Raw genomic sequence first — 26657 nt, 5'->3', positions numbered from 1 at the left:
AAATTTGCGTAAGAACGTGCATTAAAGATGGCTGTACTGAGTCAGATCAGAGACCCACGTAGCCTAATGCTGTGTTTCTCAAAGTGGCCATTGAGGAAAGGAAAGTCAATAGAGCTTGAGATGGGGATCCCAGCAACCGTTGGATATATTTCCATTCCCTCTGGAATGGCATGACATGTCATGTCTTCTTGCAGAATACCACTGAGCAGCATCCACATCTTTCCAGAGTTGGCGAGTCCGAACTTGGTGTGTCCTTGCAGAAAAGCCGTTCCAAAACTCTATTCATTTTTATGTCATTCTAATGCACTGTATACTTTACTTAGACGTTTCAGTCTTGATGCAAAAATCAGTGAAAATTTCTGTCTTATTCTGTACAGAGCATCACATGAGTGATGCCTCTGGTTTTTCTTAGTCGTGAAATGACTGGGCAAGACTTGACTGCAGCGAAGTTAATAACAAAAATCATTCATTGAGTTCCATGGATGATTGAAAGCCTCTAAGCCCAAACCTGAAGCAGTGAACTTGAAACCATTTGGTTAATATCCTTGTCCCTGATCAACATGGCCATCATGTTTCACAGATGTCAAAAAGGAAATATGGAGAAAATGCATCACAAAAGTAACTGAAATGAAGTACAGCATTTGCTGTGTCTCAAGCATATCAAACACAACATGGCACATCTGTTGCAGGATAACTCTGGCACTCCTAAAAAGATGCTGCAGATAACAAATCAACTTGTTATATCACATTTATAGGAGAAATCCATCATCAGCAATTTACTCAACAATTAGCAAGATTCTGCCTACAGCAAAATCCATCAGCTGAGTACTGGTGCACCCAGGTTAGCATAACACTATATAAATAAAGACATAATTAATAAAGATATATGTATTCACTGAGGCATGAGGACTATTTAATACAATAAAAGGAATCAGCACATTTCTCAGAAATGTGAATCCATAGACAAATTACGCTCCGGTTGAAAAGAGAAGTTTTTTAAAAAGGGGTGGAAAAAAAGTAGTTTGGTTGTTTTTCCCAGCGGTGTATACAACAGAAGATTTACAGTGACGGCTGGATTAATTTATCCCATTTGATGATCTAACAAAGTACTTGGAGAGGAGAAGCTGGAGGGAAAATAAACATAAGTGGAAGTTGAAGAGATTTCTTCAATGCACAGGAAGCATACCTTAATCCTTTTGGTTCTCATTATGATTTATTCCTGTTTGCAAGACACTTTTGTTCGCTAAGAATAGTTTAAAACTTGTCATCACGCCAAAATTTTGCTGCCAGTATCCAGGGGAAAAATAGAAGAGCTGACCACTGTTACCCCTATCTGCGATGCAAGATAACGTGAAAATCTGGCTTTTTATGAATGCGGACTTGCATATTTCATTTTCTTCTTGATATGTATTTCAGCCTTTTTTTCAGCCTTTAGAGAAATATATGCAAAAAGGGTAGCACTTTTTTAACATTAAATGAAAGTACTTTTAAGCTTGTTGCTTGCAAGCACTTGCGATGTTTTAGCATTTAAGATTGCAATGAGTATTCAGCAAGCCTAAGGCATTGTAAATAACACTGAAATGGGAAGTGTTTTTTCTTTTACAAAAATATGTTGTAATTCCGTCTAGTTATCACCAGGTGGCAACCTCTTGATCTAAAAACTACGTTTTTCCGAAGCTGAGAACATTTAAATTTAAGGAAGTGATGTATCCTTGTGCTGCAATCATTCCAGGAAACAGTTAGATTACATTCTCCAGCAAAGTTTAGATTTCCGTGTAACTTTGTCATTTGCGTACAGAGCTACTGCCTGTTTTGAAAATATTACCTGTTAAACCTTCTGTTTTCCATTTAAATTGTATCATTTAACTCTCCTTTTTAATCTTTTTTTTAAAGAACTTGGGTTGTCAAGAATTCATAATGAGCAGCTTTTTTTTCTCTCTCTTACTTGTCTCTCTTCTGTTTATGAAAAGCTTTTCTGAAGGCCAAGGACATAAATGGAAAGGTGAAGGTACAACACAAAACCTGGAAAGCGTTGTCATTGGAAGGTGTTATGAGTACACTAGAATTGTGAATCCTTCTGTTGGGTAAGTTCTTGCTTGTTTCTGAATTCGTTTTTATGTTATCTAGAATATGTTTACTAAACAGAAGCCTGATATTTCACTCCCGGCCATGAGAGCTGACCTACTGAAGCCGACATGCTTGTCCAGGAACAAAAAATGAGCTTTGATAAATGTAATAATGATAACAGTAGCATAAATAAGGTAAGACTTCTACTGCTTCAACTTTTTTATTTCACATTTTCCCCTTGTATTATAGGGTTCTACAAGGAAAACAGGGCACAAAAATTGTGGGTATGGTATTTCTAATACACCAAATCTACTACACGCATACAGTAAGTGCAGCGCTCCTAGGAAGACCAATTTCCCTTTGTCAGGTCCCTTAAGAGGGCCACACTTTATAGCTGTCCTGTGCTACTGAAAGAATCTGTTTAGCTCCTCCACCGGCGAAAGCAGGCGCTGCTGAAGTAGTAGCTGTAAACTTTCATTGTCTGTGTTAATCAGACAGTACTGGGTGGCAAGTCCCCCACTTTGGTAAGAGGGTCATGTTTTCCGTCTTTCTTGCATTGTTTGGGCTTTAGTAAAAAGGGGAATGCTAAAAAGACATTCTTGAATTCAGCCCTTTCTCCTGGCACCAACATTTTTCTGGATAGCTTGAAGTAGTATTTGCAGAGAGGGCCTAGCTTGGTTTCTGTGGCACAGGATTGCAGCCTTAAACAAAGTCAGATTCTTTTGCATAATAACGGCAAGTGTCACCACCTTGCCGCAACCTCCCATTTTCAGTTCCTGCTGCAAAACAGGAAGATACAAGGACCTCTCATGAAAACAGTTTTATGACTTTTAACAGAGGAAAAAAAAATATGTTTCTTACTAGTAACTTTCTTAACACGGCTAAACCACTTTGGTTGAAGTTGGCCTATGAAAAAAAACATCCTAAGGCAAATACACAGGACTGAAATTTTAGCTAAAGACTTCAAGCTTGGCAAATTTAAACACTTCAGAGTGGAAGGCATCCGAAAGCTTTAACTATAGATTACCACAGATTTAAGTCATTTGGATTTATGAAGTCTGATCTTGCAGTGTGCTCCAGATAGGCAGACTTACCATTCCATTGAATGGATGTAATTTTATTTATATTTGAAGCAGAGCATAACTAATGATCCAAAGTACCCTAAAATGTACAACATAAAGGATGGCTAACTGTGGAAATGTTAACTTTATCATTTACTAATTTAAACTTCCTAAAATGTAAACCCAGTATTATTGAAAGTGTTTTTATATGTCATGTTTACAAAAGCCTTGGGGTCTAATTTCTGTGATTTCACAGCATAATTTTAAAATTGAAAAGTCTGAAAACATTCATCAGAATCTCAGAACAGCACGAAGCAAAGCTGGACATTAGCACTGTTTTCCTGAATTAAGGGCCAAAACGGTATTATAAAAAGAACAGCAGCACAATTCATTTCATTTTATGTATTTTTTTCTTTCCCTTATGTCTATCAGCAAATAGTGTAATCTAAACAAAATGGAAATTTCATATTGCAGAGGTGCAAAACCGATACTCGAACACATCTTTCTGTTCATTGTCTGTTTCTTAATTGCCCCCAAGCTAAATATTACAGAGACATAGCCACCTGGATAGGTTTTGCTTGTGAATTTATGGTTAAATAGAATAATTTAAATAAATATTTTGTTAACAGAAAAAAAGCTAGAATAGCACATCTTTGCCTTTTGGCACAGTTACAAATATTTATTAAAAGTATAAAATATAAAAATAGTTATAGAAACATTAGAACATCTGGAACATTGGAACATTGTAAACATCTTCTACATTTAGACCGAACATCAAAAATTGCAGTCAAAAAATTTTATAAAATGTTACAGTCATGCAGAAGTGAGGGATTTGAATGAAAATCATATCTGAAATTTTATAATGCAAGTATGCTGTATTACGCAAATATAAAAATTGCTGTAGTGCTTTTCCCCCATATTTCTTTGCTGGCAGGATAGAATGTAAGTTTTCAAAATGTATTTTTTTTTTTAACTGAGTACTGTGAAATAAAACTCCTGTGACTTACTGATATCCATTAAGATTAGAAGGAATTGTCCTGAACTGCAGTCCTTCCCCACCCTGTAGTTTCAAAAGTATTTTTGCCAGCTAAGATATTTTGAGTTACAGAGCGGAATAATCCTTTTGATTTGCAAGCTGTTCAAACATGAGATGAAAAGACATGAATGAAAAAATGCAGTAAGTGAATTAACCAGACAATTACTGCTGGATTCAACTGTCAAGAAAGATGTTAAGAGTTCACTTGATCATAACTTACAAGTACTAACATGAAAAAGTGAGTGCTTACAGTAGGCATTTCATTAGCAGGAAGAGACATAAATATATCCAGTGGTCAGAAGCTAAAGTTTTACAATTCGAAATTAGACATCAGGTGCAAATCCTTTTACCAAGTGAGGATATTTGAACATGGGAACCACCGATCAAGAGTCATATTGCATCACTCAGGATATTGAGATCAAGATGCTTTTTTTTTTGAGATATGTTATTATTTAAATACATATTGGAAGCCTGATCAGAGATTACTGTCAGAAATTCTGTAGTCCATTTCATGCGTTGAGTTTTGCTTAACTCGTCTTCAGGGGTCCTTTAAAGAGTCTGGGGCGTTCAGCACCTCAAAGGAGCTCTTTCAAAAATCTCATGAGGAGAAGCACCAGCAGAAAGCCTGCTATATATGGATGACATTATGTGAGCAAAACGCTCTAATGGCAAAGTTTGGTTTACTCATAGGAACTATTATTGCTCAAGGTACAGCTTTGCAATTACAGCTGTTCACATCAGGAATGCTTTATACACAAAAAATGCTTTATTCTATTCTGCAGAGTGTTCCCCGCATAGACGTTGTCACAGCATATGCAGGGAAGTTACTGCGGGGAAGTGGTGAAAGTAGCAATTCACTCTTTAATTACTCCAGGCAGGCTCAGAGTTTGTTTAACAGATAAGCTCCTGCAAATCCAGAGATTTAAGACACTTCTGTCCCTAAAGGACCTGTCCTGTCTTTCTACAGGAGGTAATTGTCCCTAAGGCAAAGCCAGCAGAGGGGCACTATTTAATCCTCTCTAGTGCACAATCTTGTATCTTATTTCAAGCCCCTCTTCATGAGCAGTTTAAGTTTAAACGTTGAGTCCTAACAGCTGCTGCACAGTAACAGTACATGTCCCATACAGTCACTGTATTCATTCCAGGGCCATTCAAATGCTAGGGCCTGTTTACGCTAGAGATGTTTCCTTGGCAACATGATTATTCTACCATGAAAATTTTTAATAACTCCTGCTCTTGAATGTGACATTTTAATAGGAATTTTGCATTCCAATAGCTTTGACTGTTTAGCCACACTTTAATTGGAATGGCTTTTTAGATCCCAGAAATTTGTAAGAAAGCTATTTTTTGTCGTATCTGTAGAGTGCTGGGTAGGAGATCTCGCTATGAGTACTGTACCTGCTAAGATTTTTGCTGGATTGCTATATATTTCTAATTCCACAGTGTAAATTCTGTTATTTTCATTTCTAGTTCTTCCTACTCTCTTTGGATAGGTGCTGTTGTAAGGAGTAAGGAAAAGGAAAGTCCTGTGTGGTCTTCCAGAGTTGTGACGTTTCTGCCAGCCTGTCTTCAGCTTTCTGCCTTAACCTTAGGAGGTTTTTAATTTGGGGATTGGAGGGCATTGGGAACAAATCACTCTCTTGCTCTGCTTTGAGAAAAAAAATGTTTTTTGTTTCTTTCAATGATTCAGTGAGAAGAATTGTTCAGAGTTATGGGAAGCTTTTAAAAATGCTTTTATTAAGAAGGATCCTTGCAACATTCTACCTACAGACTATGAATTATTTATTAGCCTGTCACTGCACACAATTCCGCCTAACAAGGTACTGATTATTCATGTTATGTTAATGGTCCTGTGACATCCCCCAGCTTTTCCAAGACGTAGTATTTCAAAATTGATGAAAAGGCATTCTGTAGCTCACTGATGATTCATTATTTTTGGTCCCTCTATAGTTTGCAAACTAAGCTCAAGCTTGAGGGTATTCTTCAGTTTGTTTGTCAGCATTTATTTGATGCAGTAACTTCTCAGTAGTCCATCCCACCAGTTCTGCAGCTGTAAGAGAAATTTCTAGACATTAGAAGGCTGGAGTCTCCATTGAGGAAAAATAAGTAAACTGAGAGGGAAAGCAATGAGCGATTCACAGTGTTCCTGGCATCTGCTTTGCAGACCTTACATTCCAGAAGCCAACCCACTGGCCAAGTTTACTGCTTTTTCTGGGGCTTGTGTGTCCCTCTTGTACTACCTTTGGACTGCCTTCCTCCACGCAGGAGTCCCTGCTCCCCATAGCTGTTCTGTCCCCAGGGGCTCTTCGTGTCCTTTGTTTCTTCTTTCTCCTGTACTAACAGCCTCTCCTTCTTGGTAGTGCTTCTGTGTGCATTCCCACTTCCTCTCTCCATTCGTAGTAAAAGCCCTGCGGATACCTGCTTCCTCTGCGCTGGGGATTTGTGTGCCTTCCTTGTCTCAGTGATTCCCTTTCCACATTGTGAAGGCCCTCATTTTTCCTGCCATGTCAGGAGCTCTGCTGAACTTCCACTGTTACTTTTCCTCAACTGCTCTGCCTGCAAAGATCGTTTTTGCTTCCCGCTTTTCCTTCTGCTTCTGACAGGCCAAATCTCAGGGCACAACGTGTTGTATACTCTATTACAAGCCTAAGCAGGAATAAGATAGGCTGTTGTTCTGTGCTAGAAAACAGTAAGCAATTGATGCCAGTCTCCGGCAATTGCAGAGAGCTGTGAAATTGCAAAAAATACTGCTCTTTCTGCCATAGTATCCAATATACATCAGAGTGTATGCTTTAGCCTTGTCTGAAAGGTTATACTTAAAAGGTGTTTTTCTGATAGCACAATTATTCCTTCTGTCTAAATGATACAAGCTAAACCAACAAATACTCATGTCACCACAGCTTCATTCATGAAAGGATTTTATAAACCTAGGAATAACAGCTAGACGACACGATTCTTTTTTCACACCATGAGCCAACGTAGCAGTGTGACAGAATTCTCTAAGATATATCTGGCTTATAAATATGTCTTCCTTTTTTTTTTTTTCTCTCTCCCTTTTTCTAAATCTGTCTGCTGAGCAAGGCAAAGCTGGGCCTAATTATATTTCATATAGATCTGTGTTCATTCCCAGCATGGTGTGGATGCCTCTCAGACCTCCACTGATCAGAATTTACTCCACTGTAAGAACAAACTTTATTCCTATAGATACGTAACATTGCTGATTATTGATATGGTTTGATTTTTAAGGAAGTAACAAAAAAGGTTTTAAAATGTTTTCAGCACCCTATAATCTCATTGTGTTCACCCCCAAGTGGATTCATTTCTTCTCTGTTTTGTTTTCCTTTATTTATTTAGTCTCTCTTCTGGGAAAATAATCAGCTGCTAGTTAATAGCTTTTCTGCTAGAAGTCGTCGCTACATGTCTCTGGGTGATACTCTGTTTGGCTTCTTTGGAGATTGGCTAAACTGGTGTGGGCAGGCAAACAGCACTGGTAAGACAATGACTGATATGTTAAACACCTGTTCGTGAAACCATAACATGCTGACTGCTGTTGCTGTGTTCTGAAAGAGCTAATTCTGCTCTTATCCCACGAAAAATCAGGGGTAGCTTCACTGTCTCATTCCCTCCTGTTTTGTGTAAATATTTAACACTGCAGTCAGGGGGCACACGGCAAAACCCAAATAACGCTGCACAGGAGATAAGCCTCCTTCGCAGCCCTCTGAACCTGGAGCGCTCTGTGTCACAGGTGTAGTTAGAGCCATTTCAGCCAAATTATTCAGACCACAGAATGTCACTCACCGTGTAAACTGCAGGGATTGGTAAATGATAGAAGAGATACAACTATCACATTTCTATGTTAAGTCACACCATTATGTATGTTCGGTGAGTAATGCAAGAATATAAATAATTGCTTTCTAAGGTCTCTTTTTACAACTCTTATCATATCTTTAATAGTACATATCACATGTCTTCCTATAGGACTGGACTATGACTCCTGCCCTACCACGGAGGAATGTGAAAACAACGCAGTGGAATCTTTCTGGCGAATGGCCTCAATCACTGTAAATTAACTATGTGCATTATAAATTAATTATGTGCATTAACTCATTAATGGACATTTTGTACATTAATGAGTATATCCTTGGTGGTTCAAAAAGGCATTGCTGGATCAAAAGAAATCTAAGGGTATAACTACACCAGATTATATCCTCTGGTGCAGACATGCTTTTTTTAGAAGAGGTTCCCCTGTAACAAGGGGAACTTAACTTTCACCTTATCTAGCTAATATGTTAGATTTCTATGTTTGATGACATATATTATGCATATATTAAGCACATTAAGCACTATAATTTTCTAAGGAAGACAGGTTCTAAGTGATCTGAGTACTTAAAACATTTGACAGCCGTGGTAGAAACCCCTCTATTCACAGAGCAAGCCCAGCACGGAGTGCCAAAATGCTTTATTTCTGTCTTGAAGAAGCTATTTATAGGCTTGAGATGATACATTGAATTAAAAAAAATGGCCATGTAGTTCTTGTCCTCTCTACTGCAATGACCAGATAGGGTGCGAATTTGATGTTATTTTCACGGTTCTAACATTCTGCTTTGTAAAATTCTCTCCTCGGCCGTTGTTGCATGCAGTGCGATACCAAATCACATGTACAATCTGTAAGGTGAGTTCTGAAAAAAATGTTGTTATGTATTGCAGTATGCACAGCACAGTTCTGGCGTGATACATGTCTTACTGAATGGTTCTGCAGAAGGAGGAGCTTATCCAGTCAAAGGGTAAGAAAACTTAATTAATAATGTGTTCAAAGTCTGATGCCTGAAAAAAGGTGAACTGGTTGCTTGGGTCTTTTGCTGCACAAAGCAGTGGAAGTGTATAACTGGAAGTGCCTGTTGCATCAAGGTCTATCAAGATTTGTGGGAAGTATCCTCGTCTGTAGGAATTAACATGAAATGGATGAAAACAGTGCTCTGACTCCTGTAGGCATTTAACAAACGGCTGCCCAAGTAAGATAAATGGCCTGTGAAAGCCTTCTTCAAGTCAGCTGTCATACTATGGCAGAATATTTGTGTCTGTCTTCAAGATGAGCACTACCAAATTTCTATTCAGGGATCTCCCGTAGGAGAAGACATTATTACAGGAGTTATAGCCTCTGTTAGTTCTAGGAGCAACATATGTTCTATAGGGAAAGTTTTTGGATCTGTTATTTCTCCGTGCCCAAGAGGTATTTTGAAATACGTTCTGGTTTGAGAGTGCAAAAAAGCTCAATAAGAAAGATAAGAGAAAGGATTAGCTGCCTTTTCACCTTATTCTCTCCTTCAATTAAGGACAAACGCATTTTCCCTGATTTACAAGTGTATTGCTCTGCAGCAGTTCATCTACATTTATATTTAAGATTTATTTAAGTGGCTCCTTATCCTTGAGATTTATTAGAGAATATGTGGCTGTAGTGACTATCTACCTTTGATGAGAATACTCACATCTTTCCTTGCCTCAGCGGCTGTCTTATCTAAGGCAGATCAAAAAATACTTTAAAAAAATCAAACAAATCCTGCTCTTGTTTGCTCATGGAGGACTGAAAGTAATCACTGAAAGGTCATTTTATCACCAGACAGGAGGGAAAAGAAAAGTTTGTAAGAGCCACCTCTGTTCCAAAACACCAACTACCTACTTACCTCCTTCCTCCAAAGGGTCCATCTCTGTACGCAGGCACAGGTTACATCTGTGAATCAGATTCTTTCAACTCTGTGTTAAATCTGATTGTGATCGGAAGATACATAGTCAAATTAAGGAAGCCCTTATCCTACATCAGGATCAGAGCCCTAATTACTGAAAAGGGAAAAAAGAAAGATTTGTTTTCCTGTTCTTTATAGTTGCAACTATTTGTTTCTTGAATCAGTTTTTTTGCAGACTATGAAATACCTAATCTCCAGAAAGAGAAAATCTCAAAAATTGTCATCTGGGTTGTAGATGATATTGAAGGACCTGATAGGTAAGTTTGATCTTCCAAAAAAATCATCTGTCCTTTTCAAACTTGCCTTTAAAATTTCACCTTAGTTTTCTCTTTGATTATTATTACATAACAATAAAACTGAAAATATTTTAGATGCTTTCATAACACAGAAGGCACAATTCCACCGTTCCCAAAGAGCATATAAATACCAGAATTAGACAAAATAAAAATACATTCTGTATTAGGTCTGGAATCCATTTAGTTGGAGAGAGAGGTGTGCAGAATTCAGACCTTAAGTGAGGATAGAGCATGTACAGTTTCACTAAGAAAAGGACCAATCTGAATTTCAGAATAAATCCTGGTGTGAGAAGTATTTATTTTGCCTTGTCTAATGCATTCTTTTCATTTTCTCCTATCTTAACAGTTCTGGAAATTAGTAGGATCAGTGAAATGCCACAAGAGGGCTCTTCTCTCAGTACTTAAAATCAACCCAACAACCGAGTAGGCTTTAACAGGTCTAATCTTGCTCTTAATTTAATTGTTGAAAGGTAGTTGAAAAGCCCTAACATGTAACATTCACATACAGCAAAAGGAAGACATAAAAAATCCAGGTTAGTCCAAACAGAACAGGTCTGAATAGGTTCTATACTATGCTCAGCTTTCTCTGCTAATTAGGCCCCAAATAAAAAAAAATAGTGCTAGACACAAAAGCTGCATTTAGCATTGTTTCTGTTCTTTTCTGTCTCCTTGTGTGTTTGCCTTGTTTTATATTCAAGACAGCAAGACAAGCTTCCAACAGGAAAAATAATTCCAATTTATTATAATCAACTTATTCCATAAAGACAGCTAGCATCTACTTTAGCACTGTCTAAATAAATGCCAAAGAATGTTACAAATGAAAGTTTTATTTATCATTTCACAGAATTATTTAGCTCTTTTCCTGTTTCTGTAATGAAATCTTAAAAATAGTAATCCTGGTTAGTTGAATCTGCAAACGCTTCATAGGCTGAAGCCAATATTCCAGTCTCCGCAAACTGACTATAAAATTTTATACAACTGTACGCAAATGAAGTATTATAAAAAGCAATGTTCAGTTTTCTGTAGGTGTTAAGAAACATACAAGGGGCAAAGTAATGGTGATTTACTTTACTAATTCCTTCAAGTTTAGTGAAAGGAAACAATGACATGGTAAAAGGCTTGCAGTAACATTAAAAAATCCTTTCTCATAGAGATTCCTGTGGAATTCATACTGTAAAGATATTAGAAAACAGACTGAAAACCCTTGGTTACGATGTCACGTGCACTGACAATTATAAGTAAGTGAATACCCGTCATAAATATAGTGTATTTGCAGGAATACCTCATCTATTTTTAAACTATTTCTTATTTTCCAGTATTTGAGTACTGTTAATGTTGTGTCTTCAGCAAGAGACTGATGTCTTGGAGGGGTGGCCTCACATTTTTCAGGCTTACATTTTCAGCCATGAGTTGAACAAAACACTACGTCTAATTGTATAATTAAGTGCAATTACTTTGTACTTACCCAATGTTAGACACAGGAGAGGGCATCATCCATTCCACTTCACTCTAAAATCTTAATTTGGATCAAAAATCTAGACAACAGTTAAAAATGCTGTTGAATGTCTGCAGAATTGCTTACAATTTCTCCAGTCATTCACAGTAGATTCTAAGATAAATATCATTAAAGGGAAGCTTTAGACGTGATAATACCATTGAGTCTGTTTCATTTCTTTTGTTTTCCTCAGTTTTCTAACTGTGAGATGCTAAATAAAGTAATCTCTTCACAGACCTGTAATGTTCTTACTCTGTGTGGATTATCCTGATCATCCGAAGTGTGCTTTTTCATCGTAAGTAAAAAAAGTTCAATCCATCCTCAGTGTCATTAGAGCCAAGTAAATAATGCACAACAATTCAACCGATTCCACCTGTATCATTATTGTATATCATCCCCAAGCAATATACAGTATTTTTGAGTTTATTATTTACTGTGTGTTGAGTAAACAATTTCTATTTACAAATTGGGCACAATTATCTGTGAGTATCTGCTGTTCAAAATTAGGTGTTAATCAGTTCTCATTGATCACACAATCACACAGTACATTACTGATGGTACGAATGAAGTTTGTAACTATCACTGTTCTGATGCAAAATCTATTGCAAATTCAAAAATGTTTTCATTACTGTTCTTCCATGAACAATGAAATGGTAGGTCAAATGACAACTGACAGATCTGTGGAACAACATGTCTCCAGCTACTGGAACTTTCTTTTCCAAATCTTGAGGAAGGTTTTCTTATCCTCCATTTTGTTTGCAAACCCAACTTCTATATTTTAATATATTTGCCTTAGGCCAGTAGGCCATCTGCAGAGGATGTGGATCATACATAAGATACACCTGTCTTAATTAGTGAGCATCACTCCAGAACTAGGCTTTAATTGTCTCCCTTCCTATGAATATTTTTCTTTATTATATACAAAGGGTTAAATTCATTTGTGATGTATTTCAATGAACTTAGAGAAAAGATGATTGTGTTCATTTGTGCATAGGTTTCCTGATCTGTGTGTTACATAGGTACACATAAGATTTTTGAATATCTGAATATGAAAACTTCCTCACAGTTTGGAAAATTGCAGGATATGCAAACGTATGAAAGTTGTTCTCTAGATTTGCTTTTATTTATAATCCATACGTTCGGCCACATCCCATCTCTGAATGTCCTTTCTGCCCTAATTCAAGTGCCTAAAAACCCATATAATACTGCATAGGTAACTTCTGCTATCAAAAGCCTGATTTGCTGTCCCTGCTTATGGCAGCACAGCGATGCTATTGCTGCATGCAGGTTTGGATGCGTTCTACCTGCCTCTGGGCTGCGACTTTCTAGCAGTAGTGCAGAAAAGGAGGTACGTCTCTCTGTAGCATAGCTTTTGTTTTTAAGACACTGTTACAGAGAAAGTGAGTACGCCCTGTTCCCTCTGGTCACTGAAAACCTTTTCTCATCTTGGCATGTGACAACATTTATTCTGTCATCCAAATTATGTCCCAGGACCCATCTATAATCATGTGATGAAAACAGTGGCGTTTTAGAGATCGCCGATAGCTCCAAACTTTTACGTAGTAGACCATAGACTCAGACTGCTGTAGGCCTATTGAGGCATTTGTTTGTCACTTGATACCACTTCTATGGTGGGTTGAAATAAGGTTTCGTTGTTCTGCAAGTGAATGGTGAAGGTTTTGTTCATAAATGTCAAAGGACAATCCAGTTGCCCCATGTGAAATCACAGCTATGAACATGATGACAATATTAGGAAACTGGAGGAAAAAAGTCTTTACAGGACTTCAAAAAAAAAATACTGTGAATTCCTAAAGGATGATTTCTCTCTTCGCCCAGGTTTTAAACTATTTCCCTCAAAGTCTTGTGATGTGAGTACATTCCTCAGCAGAGGAAATCTGGATGAGAAGCCTTTTGAAAATCATTAACGTCTTGTTCCTTTCACCTAAGGGAGGAATGTACCAGTTCTCCAGTACAACCACACAGTGCTTGCAGTAGATAAACAGGGGAGCAGCCACTTCGTCCCTTCCAACCATGTCAGTACTAACATGATCATAACCACTAGAGTATGCCAAGCACCAGTCTCATACTGTCCCTGGGTAATTGCTAAGTGACTTAGCTGTTATCATCCTCCCTAGGAAAATTTTCCTTGCTTCTTCCCTCCTTGAGCCTTCTATTCCTTCTCATATGCATGGCAGTGTAATTGGCTTGATACACTTCGTATCTATGCTGTCCCTAATTAACACGGAGAGCTTCTCAATTTGCATGCTAAACATCATTGCTTGAGCCTGAAATTTAAGTCGTTCAAATACTTAATGCAAATGAATACTTACATGCTTCCACAAATCACACCTCTGCAAAAATAACATCTCCATTGCATTTAGTGTCCCTTGCAAAAAGAGCCTTAAGCAGATGTATATAAATTATTTGATGATTATTTTCTAGATCTGTTTTCTCTGTGGATGGATCCCAGCTCTCTGATGGTCCATTAACTGACACTGGGACAATTTGGTCAGTGATGGTATCACTATTAAGAGCACATATCTGTTCAGAAATGACACCTGATGCATTATATGTATTCATTAATGTACACATGCTACATTTTGCATACTTCCATAGCAAATATTGAAATTTGGCATCCAGGCCTTCGGCACATCCCCTCTTCCAGTGCCTGTTTGCTGTTATGAGACTGACAGCTGGCTTCTCAGCCTCTGGAGAGTAGTGTCCTCAGCCCACAGTTGTGCAGGTGACTTTTTTGTCATCATAACTCCTGTTACGTAGGCATAGCAAAGGAAAGGGCTGCAAGACAGGTGGCCTAGAGGGTGCTGTAATATTCTTGGGGCTTTTTGAGTAATGGAGTTCCCCTTTACTTTTTTCCAGACTTGAGCTATGTTCCTTCTGAGTTAAAATATAGACTTTAGCTTGTTAACTTCAACACCCTGACATTTAAAGAAAGCATGTAAGTAAAAAAAAAAAATACCCACTAGATGGCATACAAACATAAGCAGAAAGGAACCCGAATGCAACCTGTCAGTGGTGGTATTTATAACGTGAATTACCGCAATGCCAGAGAGACTTAGCAATGCATCTGGATCCTTCTGTATCAAGCCCTGTGAAAATACAGACCTGTAGGACCATTGCTGCTCAGAAAAGCTCTGTAGTCTCTAGTATAAGGCAAGAGATGCTACGTAGACATGGAGAGACAAGGAGACAGTCTTGTTCAGTGGCTAGGGAAGGGGTGTACCCATGGTTTTGCACACAGCTGTCCTGTTTATAAAATCATGTCAGCTGAGCACATTTGGGAATCCACTGAAAAGCTCTTGTAAAGAAACTTCTAGCTTAGCTTGAACTGCAAACTTCATCCTTGGCTACAAACCTCTGATATTTAAAAGAATCTCAACTCAACTCAGTTCTGTGCTGTGAACATCCTGTTTGTTTGTTTGTTTGTTTGTTTTTTAGATCTGCACCAGCAGCACAAAGAGGACCTATATCTTCAGACAGAGGAGGCAGCTGGAACAAGCTCATGTTTGTTACTTTTGCAGGCTTTTTGTTCAGATCTGCTTTAGTGTATTAAGTTAATAACTGAATCCAAATCGTCTATTTACTTCAGTTGGCTATAAATTTGGCTTTAATTAATTTATAACTGCAGTTTCACCCTAACTCTAGACTGGCAAACCTGCATATTTCTATGTAGAGATCAACTGCTAATAGTATAAAGAAATATTCTATTGCTGCTAAAAAGCCTCACCCTTCATTTTTATTTTCCTGAATAGGAAGAATCCATTGTAATTTCCTCTTGTTGAATTCTCTAGCATTCCACAAAGGATAATACATTCTCTCTGTTCATATATTGCAGTAAGAAAAGCTGTATTTTGTCCATCCTACATCTCCCAAACACGTTCCTTATTCTTAATAATCCTAGCATTTTGGCCTGGAAAACTAAGTGTCTGATTATCCTATTTTGGGAAAAGGAATACGAATTCAGACAGGAGAGAACTTAGATGCTCAGCACAAAAAGCAATACAATAGATGAAATAGTGGAAAAATAAACTCATTTTCGAAAGTAGTATAGTATTTTATAAAGCCAAACTTACCTGAAACTATTGTACAGCGAGATTCTGGCTTGCATACAATATTCTGCCACATATAGTCAATTGCTCTGACATCTACATAGCTATTCCTCAGCTAAATATTTCCTGGCCACTAGATAACCAATAATCAGTAGTACCAGGTCTTGGAAGTTCCACAGATCTTGTGCCATGATGTGATGAGTAGCTTTGTGGCATATCAAATTCAGACAAGAACCTGCCAAGTCAGACAGCTGTCTGCTTTCAGTTAACTCACATGGCATGTTTCAGAATGTATTCAGAAGAGAGCAACTACCATCTTGAAGGTCTCTTAAGTTGCTTCTATCGGTTATCTAAGTGTTCCGGATACCTCTTCATCTAAGCGACCAAGACTTAGCTGTCAAGATGGCACATAAGTCTTTGGAAAAAAATATTTGCTCTTCTAGAAAATAACTTTAAATTACAGTTTGGTTTTACTTTCAGGTTAGCTTCTTGACTATTTATTTGTGTATTAGCTGATTTTCAGGAAACTGGCATAGGATGTTCCTGTTTATCTCAATGTTTCTGATTTAGGACTTCATAGTAGTCCCTGGTCCCTAGTTTTCCGTCCCTGGTAAAACTATATCATGTTGCATGTTTGAAAGAAAGAATATCAGATAAATGTTGTTGTTGCTTATTTGTCTTGCATCCATTTCTGCAATAATCTTTAAATCAGTTCCAATGCAAATCCCTTTAAATACATGTCTACTTGCATTTGCCTGTGTCACAGTTGGATTTGGATGTAAGCTCAAAGGGTTTTTGTGTCTGTCTCAGAAATTTGCAAAAGTACTGACATCAGAAGTTGCACACCTTTGAAAATCTGGGCTGTAATATGCCTCAGAATTGTCCCTTAGCCATTCTGAAATGTTAGTCCTTTGATTAGTTCCTTCAGCATCCTCCTCCTTTTTGTTGCTTGTTTGACTCTGTCTTTAACAGCAACTGCCAGAATAAGAGGAGAGGCAAGTATTTGTAACACAGACACATCTCAAGTAACTAAAACCAAGCAATTTTGATCCATCTTCTCTTTGTCCACCATAAATCACATCATGTGTTTGGTTGGCACTACAGGCTATCGAGACAGGCCATATGAGACTCACAAATAGGTATCCAAGCCATCTTTCAGTCTAGTGTTGTTCTACCTGTTGATCTGTGTATTATGGTGTGGGGGTGATTCTGAGAATAGCTAAATACAGTTAAGAAGGCATATGCCTCTTAGGCAACTTCCATCCACGAGCCAAGCATCCCCCGGCTGGCCAACTTACGCTTTCCAGCATGTGAAAGCTTTTCAGCCTCTGAATACAATCATCTACTTCAGCAGTGCAGTCAGTACTGGCAGTTACATATGATACCCAACATACTGTAGGAAATGATAAATAATTCTATTTTGAAAAAGCTATAAAATACTTATAAAAGTAGGATAGATATAGTTCAAATAATTTGAGGATATTTACTGCATAAACTCATATTCAGCCCAACGTACTTGGAAACTTCTTGCAGTATTTACTTTCTAATATTCTTGCCTCCCTTCCCATTGCTTCAACCAAGTAGCAAAGACAGTAAGGTTTTTTTCCAACATTCTTTGAGTAAAGTGTCTCAAGCATTTTGGAAAAGCTTGGGAAGATCTGTAGAAAAAGGGTAATTGCTTTTAGCTGCCCGACTAGTATAGCTGGGAAAAAAAGCAGGCAAAGTTTTAGATACATAGTCTCCTCAGATCTTAAAGGCAGCAAATTTCAAGCTGAGTATAGACCAGTTGCTCTGAGTTTAATATAATTGTTTTAATCAATGAGAAAGAACAGTGTGACTGGCATCTAGGGTGCAAAGGGGCAGAACAAGTGTTAGCAAAGGGAGGCAGACGCAATAAGGTCATTTGTTATTCCCTGAGGGAGGGAGAAACATGTAAACAACAAGTTGGGAACAAGAGCATCTCTTATCTCTCCTTCTCTCTTTCTATTTCTCCCCTTAAAAAGTGCATGAATTACACATATACTTACACTTGTATTTTACAGGTATGTAGTGAGAATCAGCTAAGTATATCTGTGCTCTGTCTTGAGCACTTAGTAAATGTTCTTACTAGGAATGCCTCATGTAACAGCTGTGGCTAACCAGCTCAATTAGCCAAATTTGGAGAAAGCATAATGCATAAAAGGTATCCGCCCTTCTCAGTAAATACATGCACGCCTGGTAGTGTTCAACAGAGTGATTCAAATATGTATTCAACTTTTTTCAGTTATTCATACTTGTACTAGGAATAGTACAAAACCAGCTATCTCTGAACTGAATTCCAGGTGAAAAGTAAGAGCAAATGTTCATATGAAAATACTGTGAATATCATTTCATCTTCAGTCTAGTCTGATGCCACAATTCTATGTAGATCTGTTAATACCCAACTATTCATGGTGAATAAAAGCATCACGTACATAAGCATTACAAGGTGCTTTTCATTTATGCAGACAGCCTGCTGGAAGCTAAGAAGTTAGTATTTCCTATCTTCATTCATTTTGTGGCCCTCTTAATAACTCCATTATATCATGCTCTTCATTCCTACATAGAAATAGATATAATCTCTTCATCTGCTAATCTGCTTTTTTCTGCTGCATGACTGACTAATTGAGAATAATTCATTTTTTTCAGCGTGCATGTGTTTGGGCATTTATACGTGTGCTCACACTCGTGCTGTCTCCTTTTAAATGCAACTCGTGAGTGCTCTGGAGTGAGAACCTATGAGAATAAAGCAAGGACAACTTGTTCACCTCTCTGTCCTTATTATCCTGCTGGTGTTTATTTTTGTCATATTGGCCTTGGTGTGATACTCAGCTGACATGACTGTGTTTCCTGTCAGCAATCTCTAATGTAATGAAACTTCCACCGAAACGACAGGAAGTTACCTAGCACTGTTTTATTTTTAATTGGGTTTGCTAGGAATAATTCTCATGTATTCTGCTTCACAAATAGAGAATGTTAATTGGAAGAAAGGTGCTTTAAGCAGAGCCAAGTAGTTCAGTTTAAAAAAGCTCGTTATGGGGAGGCACACTGTCTTAATTTAGGCAAATTTTAGGGTGGCTCAAGCAGTTTACAAGTGCTTTTCTGGTTTTCAGGTTTTTACTAATGCCAACCTCTGTCCAGCCTAAATTCACTTTGCCTTTTATTCAAGAGGTAAAGAATATGTTCTGCCAAATTTTGCAGGCAGCTGTGGTCCCTGCAAAGTAAATTACAAAAGCAAGCTCACAGCAGACCCATTTCTCTCACTGCGGCAGTGCTGCTTAGATGCGGGCTGGCAGGCAGTGGGGTTAGGGCAAGAGGAGCCTCCGAGAATAGCACAGCACATGGGCTGCCCGCACACAATGCTGGAGTATCCACCTTTCAGGGCAACCTCCTCTTTGCCTGCCTCCTGCCCTTTTCCCCATCACGCACAGCAAAGATGAATCTGGTCTCAGTTCAGATGAGTTACTTCATGTTTTTACCAGAACAGATGAGTGAAAAATTATGATGTTGGAAGTTTTATAGAAGGAAAATGAAGCAGGAAAATATATTCAATAATACACATTTCATTTAAGTAATACAGAGTGAAGTAAAGTAATTAGTCCTTCATTTGTGACCATTTGACTAGGAATACCTCTGCACTATGTAAACAGTAAGTGTAGTAAGTTCACAAAGTGCAGACAGGGTTGTCCTCCAGACCTGTATGTTTGGATTAACTTGAGCTACATCATATGAGTAACAAAGAAATAATATTTGTTTATCCGGTAATTGTATTTGCCTGGACATCTCTTACTGATTACACTTGATATTGTCTGATACCAGGTGCTAACCAGTGCTTGGATAAGTAATTAACTAGGAGTGTCAGGCATTGCAGGCATAAACCAAGAAAACAGGTCAAGAGCTTGGCCAAACTAGACCACCAAACTGTAGGGAGACGCTTTTATCCCATTTGCAACAGGTAAAGTCAAGAGAGAAGTGCTAAGAAAATGACAGGTATTATACATTATACCCTAATTCAGGGTCTAGATGTAAAAAAGCTCCATAGGTTGCACTATGCCATTTTGAAGAGCAGCAAGCAAACAGACAAACGAACACAAATAAGCATTCCACGGAATTTTCAGCTGTGCAGTCTCAAATCCCACTGTAGGACATGCTAGCGAATATTGCCCTTCATTCTTACTTTTCCCTCTGCTTTAATGAAAAGTGCCAGTAAATCCCAAGCTGCTTTTTCCATAAAGTAGGGCTGGGCTTTCACTTCAAACTTTCTCTTTTACCACTGCCCATTAGCATAGGGTTAAATAAACAAATAGCTGCTGGGATAATATAGCAAAGTATATGGCATATATCATACAAAAAGAAGTTGAGAACAGAAAGAGTGATTATTCAGTAAACTTGGAAGCCACATCACCAAATCCTGGACAAATATTTAAATGCATACAAACAAAAGTGTATTTTACATATCTATCAACCAGATCATTATGTTATTTTTCAAGCAATAGTGTTCAAGGTAAACTGAACGTTGGAACCTTCACAAGGATCCCTTCCAAGTGGCTAGGCTACCCCCTATAGTTCTTTTAGGGGAAAACTTGCAATTTACACACTCCCCTGTTTCCAGTTTAGAGCCCATCTCTGTGTCAACTTTGTTTCCTTAGCTGCATCAGTGGGATGGGAGCCTGCTGGGTACTTCCCTTCAGAATATCTGAGCAGCATAGTGATTAGTACTGGACAGAAAACAAACACTCTGTTTCATGAAAGTTGGAGAGATTTCTGCATTTGTTTTTACTCTGCACTAAAACAGAACTAAGCCTTGAAAAAATGTTTTGCACAAAAAGTACTGCAACCTCATCAGACTACTAAATAGCCCCAGGCTAGATGCCTGCTCAGGCAATCAGAACTCATTGTAAGATCCCTAGCTACCAGCTGATAGATTTGGTGTCTCTCTCACTTCCTTGCACTCTCTTCTGTTGCAGCTATTCCATTTTGTATAAATTAAACATTTCTTGAGTAAAAAATATATTCTTCGTAGCCTGATTCATGATGAATGCATAATTCATTAAACTTGGGTTTCCTACTCTGCAGAGCAGTGCTTTAACCACTCTACTCCTGATTGCGTTTTTTCAAAATTCTGTCCTGGATTTCATTTTTTGATATGGCTAAATAGAAAGACATATAAAAAAAGGTGATGCTACAGAAGAATGGAGCAACTTGTTCCCTCAAACTGTTCTAGAGCTACTCTACAGCTTGTGTGTGTGTACTCTACAGCTTGTGTGGGCCTGTTCAGCCTGGAGAAGAGAAGATTGAGAGGGGATCTCATAAACGTGTACAAGTATCTGGAGGGGGAGTGTCAAGAGGATGGGGCCAGCCTCTTCTCCGTGGTGGCCAGCAACAGGACAAGAGGCAATGGGCAGAAACTGAACCACAGGAAGTTCCACCTAAACCTGAGAAAAAACTTCTTCCCTGTGAGGGTGACAGAGCATTGGAACAGGTTGCCCAGAGAGGTAGTGGAGTCTCCTTCGCTGGAGATCTTCAAAACCCGTCTGGATGTGATCCTGGGCAATATGCTCTAGAGGACCCTGCTTGAGCAGGGGGGTTGGACTAGATGATCTCCAGAGGTCCCTTCCAACCTCAACGATTCTGTGATTCTGTGATTCTGTGTCCAGTCCATCTCCTTCCTCTCCAACCCTGTATATAGGGGATCTTGTAGGGTGTTGCTCAGTAACACAACCAATGCACAAACTCTAGCTATGACTTTGTTCTGTTACAAACCTGCAACTTTTGCTGAGGAAGCAATTGTGAACTACAAAACACAAAAAGCAGTAACAGTGACAGCAGGAAATTTTTCAGGCAGCAGAAAAGCTTCTGAGGTACCTTTGAAGGTGCCAGGTGGTACGTGAAGTGGTATGAGCAGATGGCCTGACACTCAGGAGGTCCAGCAAGGGAAGCAAACAGACAGGAATGAGAGGAAGAAGTTTGGTTCAAAAGAGGAGAGCTTTTTGAACTCTTTGAGATCTTTGTTTGAAAGAAATAAGTTAAAACTCCGTCATAGTTCGTGTCCATTTTCCTATCTCATGCTGAATAGCACAGTCAGTGTTGTCATGACTCCAACTGGCTAAAAGTGAGCGTACACGGCAACAAGTGGAGAAGCAAGTCCTAATCAGACAGACAGCTGGAAAGGAACTAGGGTATGCATGTCTATGCAGAAAATAAATATTGCCATTCCCAAACACATCTTCCCCAAATGTGAGCTTTAAATGCACATCCCATCATCGCATTATTAATTTGTAAGGTAGTTCAAACACTAGCAAAGTTTGAAACATCTGAGCTGCAGAACAGATCTCATAACTTCTGAGAAAGATCAGGGTACATCTACCTTCTTGTCAGCATACCTCACTGGATATTCAGTCCTACTGAATTAACCTGACTGACCATAAATCACTTCGTAGAAACAAGCCGCTTAAAATCTAGTAGCTCCAATGTCACTTCAGCCATCAGAGTACGAGACTGAGGGAAGAAGCAGGTCACTAATTTAAGGATCTTAAGCTCTGTTATGAACCCTGAAAAACTCTCATCCCTTTTGCTATCTCTGTGGTCTGCTGTGAAACAGTGACTTGTAAAAGATGGGAGCTAATTTTGTGTGCAGTATTTGGAAGGAGTTTTCTGATCAAAAACGTTTTTAGAAGAATTAACATAAGTACAACTAAGAAAAGCCTTTCAAAATATCCCTGCATCTTTACTTAGGACTACAGACAAACTTCACAGGAATATAAGCAAAGAGCAGTAATTTTCTACAGAAAGACAAACAAACCTATCCAAGCAATCAGAAAGGTTTGGAAGGGTAATTTACCAATCAGGAAAATTTAGTAGTTATGGATTAAAAAACTCTCTTCTCCATACTCGAGCACAATGCTAGTGAACAAAGCACTTTTTAAAACCTTTTGGAAACGACTGATGGAAGAATGTCAGAAACCTCGTTGTAAAAATCTGAACGTCATGACTCTGTGATATACATCTGTATGCTGTAGCAACAAATCGTCCAAAATAAGATCCATGCGGCTGGCCAGAAAGGATAGTTTCTTCCACAGCCTAAAGGGCATTACAGAGAAGATGGAGCCATACTTCTTTCAGAGGTGCACAGGGAAAAGACTAGGGGCAATGGTCATAAGGTGCAGCAAGGAAAATTCTGATTAGACATAATTCCTCACTCACCATGAGGGTGGTCAAACACTGGGCCAGGCTGCCCAGAGAGGTTCTGGATTGAAAAATCTATAAAATCCATGGGAGTTTTCAAAGCTGCACTGGACAAGGTCCTGAGCAACCTAGTCTAGCCTCAAAGTGGGCTGCAATTTGAGCAGGTAGTGGGACCAGATAACCTCCAGAGGTCCGTTCCAACCTTCATTATTCAGTGACACTACAATTTTTCCAAGAGTGGAAGTTGGTGACTGTTTTCTGTCAGGAAGGGTCTACCACGCATATTACTGATCCTTTTTTGATCTCATAACACTAATTAGCAAGACAGCTTCATTTTTCTAACACATTTAGCTGTCCATAGAGTTTTAGCAATCAGTCACACTGGATGTGTTTATTTGAAAACCTGATGGCTAACACGCTTTAACAAGGACATTTAAGATTCTACTTGTGGCAGTACAAATAATATCCCACAGTATGTTAGCCAGTTGCAGTCAGTCTTAAGCTACTTGGAGCTCTACCCTTATACATAATTGATTGCAGCCACTGTCTTTGAGGAAAGAGTAGCTAGATTTTCATCTGTCTTCTATTCCCCAAATCCCAATATCTTTGGAAACCTGCCTGATTAAGTTCCTTATTTCCACTAGCTATTCATTGGAAAGCATGAAGATCTGTCTGCATTCTGCACATTGTTATCACACAATCAAAGCTTCTTAGAATTACAGAATAATATACGTTGGAAAGGACCTCTCAGAGATTATAGTAACCTTGCAGTGACATAAGCCAGCTTGCCCTTAGTACCCTCAGATTCATCCTATTTAGGCCGAGGGACTCTTACACATCCAGTGTGCTTAAGTGGTCCATAACTCAATCTTCCTCTACTATGAGCAGTAATTTTCTCCCAAGAACTCTTGCCAAGGCACACTAGGCACAAGGATCTCAGACTCCTGAGAGCAGACCTTGCCAAGAAAGAGTGAGGTGCTTTTTCAACATCCTTTATTACTAGGTCACCTGCCCAGGAGACCAGCATGTGACCCACTGAGCAGCGGGCCCATATTTTCCTTGGTGTTCCTTTTGTTGTTGGTGTGCCTCTGGAAGCTTCTTGTTGCCTTTCACACCTCACCAGTGTTAACGTCAGTTCAGTTTTGGCTTTCCTAATTCCTTCCCTGCAAGTTTGGGCAATGCTTGTATATTCTTCCCTGATAGTCCATCCTTTCCTCCACTTCCTTCCAACATTTAAGCTCAGTCGGGAATTCCCCATTTGGCCAAACTGGCCTCCTGCCACACCTTTGACTTCCTGCACATCAGGATGGATCATTCTTGTGCTTTGAGGAGATTGTCCGTGATTCAGCTAGCTCTCTTGGGATCCTTTGATCTTCAGGGCAGTGTCCTCTGGGAACCCACCTACCAGGTCTCTGGAACTGAGTGCATATAGTTATGTATCTTTTTTCCTTCATAAGCCCATTTTTCAACACTCCCTAACTAGTCACTTCTGACTAATTGTCAATTCTGATCATAAAATACCCCATCCTACTGATTAGCATCTAGAAATGGGTCACTGGTTCCAAAGGTTTTGAGAAAATTTTTACAGGATCAGTTCATCCCTAATAAAACACAGTGAAGCACCTGTCACTGCACCAGCTCACTGCAAGGACAGCCCAGTCAATGCTGACGCCCAGCACCAGAACATTTAACTGATTAGTCCTGAGAGACTGATTTTGTATCCACTGAAAAAGTGGCAAAGATGAAATGCAAAAATGGGGCAGAGGCAGAGAACTGTGGAAGGTGGCAAGCGCCAGCAAGTAGATAGAATATTTGGGGATGATGAGGGGGAATCTCTGCGAGCAACCCAAACAGGTCTACGTACTGTCCCATGCCCATCTAGCTTGCTCCCAATTGCAGATTTGGTAGATGGTAACAGACCACATCAGCCACAGGAATGAAATAGTTTTGTGCTGGAGGTCTGAAGACATACCCCAGCTTGCCCTTCAGCAATGCACTAGTATTGTATTTGAGAAACAAGGGGCGAAAGGATGGGGGGAACGGGGAATGACTGGCCTGGGGCTGTGCAAATACAGAAATGTTTTGTGTTGAAAAAAGACTTCTCATTTTACGCGTTGCTCTGTCATGTGCTGCTGTGCTGGCCCTTTTTGTCTGTACAGTTCAAAAATTGTCCAGCTGTCTTGGGATTGAGTCTAGCATTAGGCCCTTGATATGTGTGCTTCTTCACATTTATTTACACAAAAAGCAGAAACACTACTACATTTGCTAGATTTTATCTATATTGTTTTTTCTTAACTCTCCCCTAAATTTCCTATGTAAGTCTTGCGATGAAAAGAAACCACACTACATACAGTCAGACGTGTCTGTAGGGTAATGAAAAGGTCACTGGCAAAGTAACAAGACAGAGTGGTGACATTTGGTCCTCCTACACTCTGTTAATGTGTGAGAACACACAGGAAAAAAATAGTAAATTCCGGTCAAGAGAGCAGAATGCTTTACTGAGAAAAGACAGGCTTCTTGCTTGTTAGCGTGGGCTGATCTAGGATTTTCATTTCCCCCATCTTCATGGAAATACATGTATCTTTAAACACAGCCAGTTTTGCCTCTACAGCAGTAATTGGCACAAGAAGATTCATTGACCTAATCAGACGTAGGTCAGGTACAAACTAACTCACCATTCAAAGACGACGACAACTTAACGGAATAAATCAGGGATCTAAGACAAATACAACAGCACCAAACCCCCAGCTTCAGTTGCTCAGAGAAAGCTAAGCTCTTTTCTGCGCTTGCCACATGATTTAACAAGCAGCAGTTTTGTTACTGTATGTCAACAGAGCCCTACATTCTGTATGCAGACTCCACAGGAAAACTGGAAAAGGTTTATGAAACAGCTTCTGTGTACAATGAGGTAGACGGATAAAATGCATGTGATATACTTTCAAAGAATTGAAAAAAAATGCTGCAGGTATAAAAAATAAGGTGATGAAACATAGCAATATCAGATTAGCTGAGAAAGGCATGAAATGAAATCACCAATTAATCAGCTAGATTTTATTTTGCAGTTCAGGAGGAGTCTTGCTATAGTAAACTGACCTGCAGAGTTTGTGTTGTCAATATGCTGTTATTTATCACAACACAGCACTTTGCATCAGTTGCAAAGATACTACTGTAGAGTTGTTTGGTACCCTTATAAGTGGGAAGGTAATTTATCTTTAGGCAGGTTTACAGATGAAAGGAGGCCTGTGCAGTCACTTTGCCTTGTCCATTCCTCCGTCTGTCAGTCCTTCCTCACCTTGCCCCCCACCCCAGTATCTCCCTCGTATCTGATACTGAGCCTTTAACATGTAAAGCACTTTGTCATCAGAAGTAATTGCAAAGAATTTGCAACAGAAGAAAATGCAATCAGGCTAGAAATTTGTGTCAAGGAACAGCAAACTGAACAAGACAACTGGATAATGGCAACCATCTAAGAAATGAACTTTGGGATCAGTAGGAGGGACTGGTATTCAGTCTGTGTCCAGGTAGCTCATGTGATAAACAAAGTAATAATGTAATCAGTATTCCTAGTAATGGATATGGCTGTTACAGAGCACACAAATGGGAAGCTTTTCTTGTCCTTTCGATGGCTGCCAGTACAAGCTTGGAGTTAAGGCACGCTTGTTTGTTGGTCTGTTTGTCCTCCTGTAGTCCT

General features: G+C 39.0%; 1 protein-coding gene across 8 annotated transcripts; it reads left to right on the top strand.

The window, feature by feature from the left end:
• Nucleotides 1-1702: 1702 nt before the first annotated feature.
• Nucleotides 1703-20792, top strand: LOC104143028 (ADP-ribosyl cyclase/cyclic ADP-ribose hydrolase 2). 8 transcript variants are annotated; one of them, XR_011141092.1, is made up of 11 exons: nucleotides 1704-2084; nucleotides 5855-5984; nucleotides 7519-7654; nucleotides 8143-8225; nucleotides 8872-8948; nucleotides 10070-10162; nucleotides 11353-11439; nucleotides 11932-11991; nucleotides 14139-14204; nucleotides 14313-14439; nucleotides 15153-15273. XR_011141092.1 is itself a non-coding variant. In XM_009673274.2 (10 exons), coding segments are annotated over exons 1-10 (900 nt in total). In that variant the 5' UTR covers nucleotides 1704-1917; the 3' UTR covers nucleotides 15154-20792. The 8 variants fall into 8 exon arrangements, 5 of the variants coding, with proteins under 5 accessions (XP_068799439.1, XP_009671569.1, XP_009671565.2 ...); XR_011141093.1 differs by lacking the exons at nucleotides 14139-14204; nucleotides 14313-14439 and adding an exon at nucleotides 13644-13792 and having other exon boundaries at nucleotides 15153-20792; XR_011141094.1 differs by lacking the exons at nucleotides 14139-14204; nucleotides 14313-14439 and adding an exon at nucleotides 13533-13729 and having other exon boundaries at nucleotides 15153-20792.
• Nucleotides 20793-26657: the final 5865 nt, after the last annotated feature.

This window comes from Struthio camelus, chromosome 4 (genome assembly GCF_040807025.1).
Source record: "Struthio camelus isolate bStrCam1 chromosome 4, bStrCam1.hap1, whole genome shotgun sequence".
Classification (NCBI taxonomy): Eukaryota; Metazoa; Chordata; class Aves; order Struthioniformes; family Struthionidae; genus Struthio; species Struthio camelus.
This window is presented reverse-complemented; position numbering and strand designations above follow the sequence as displayed.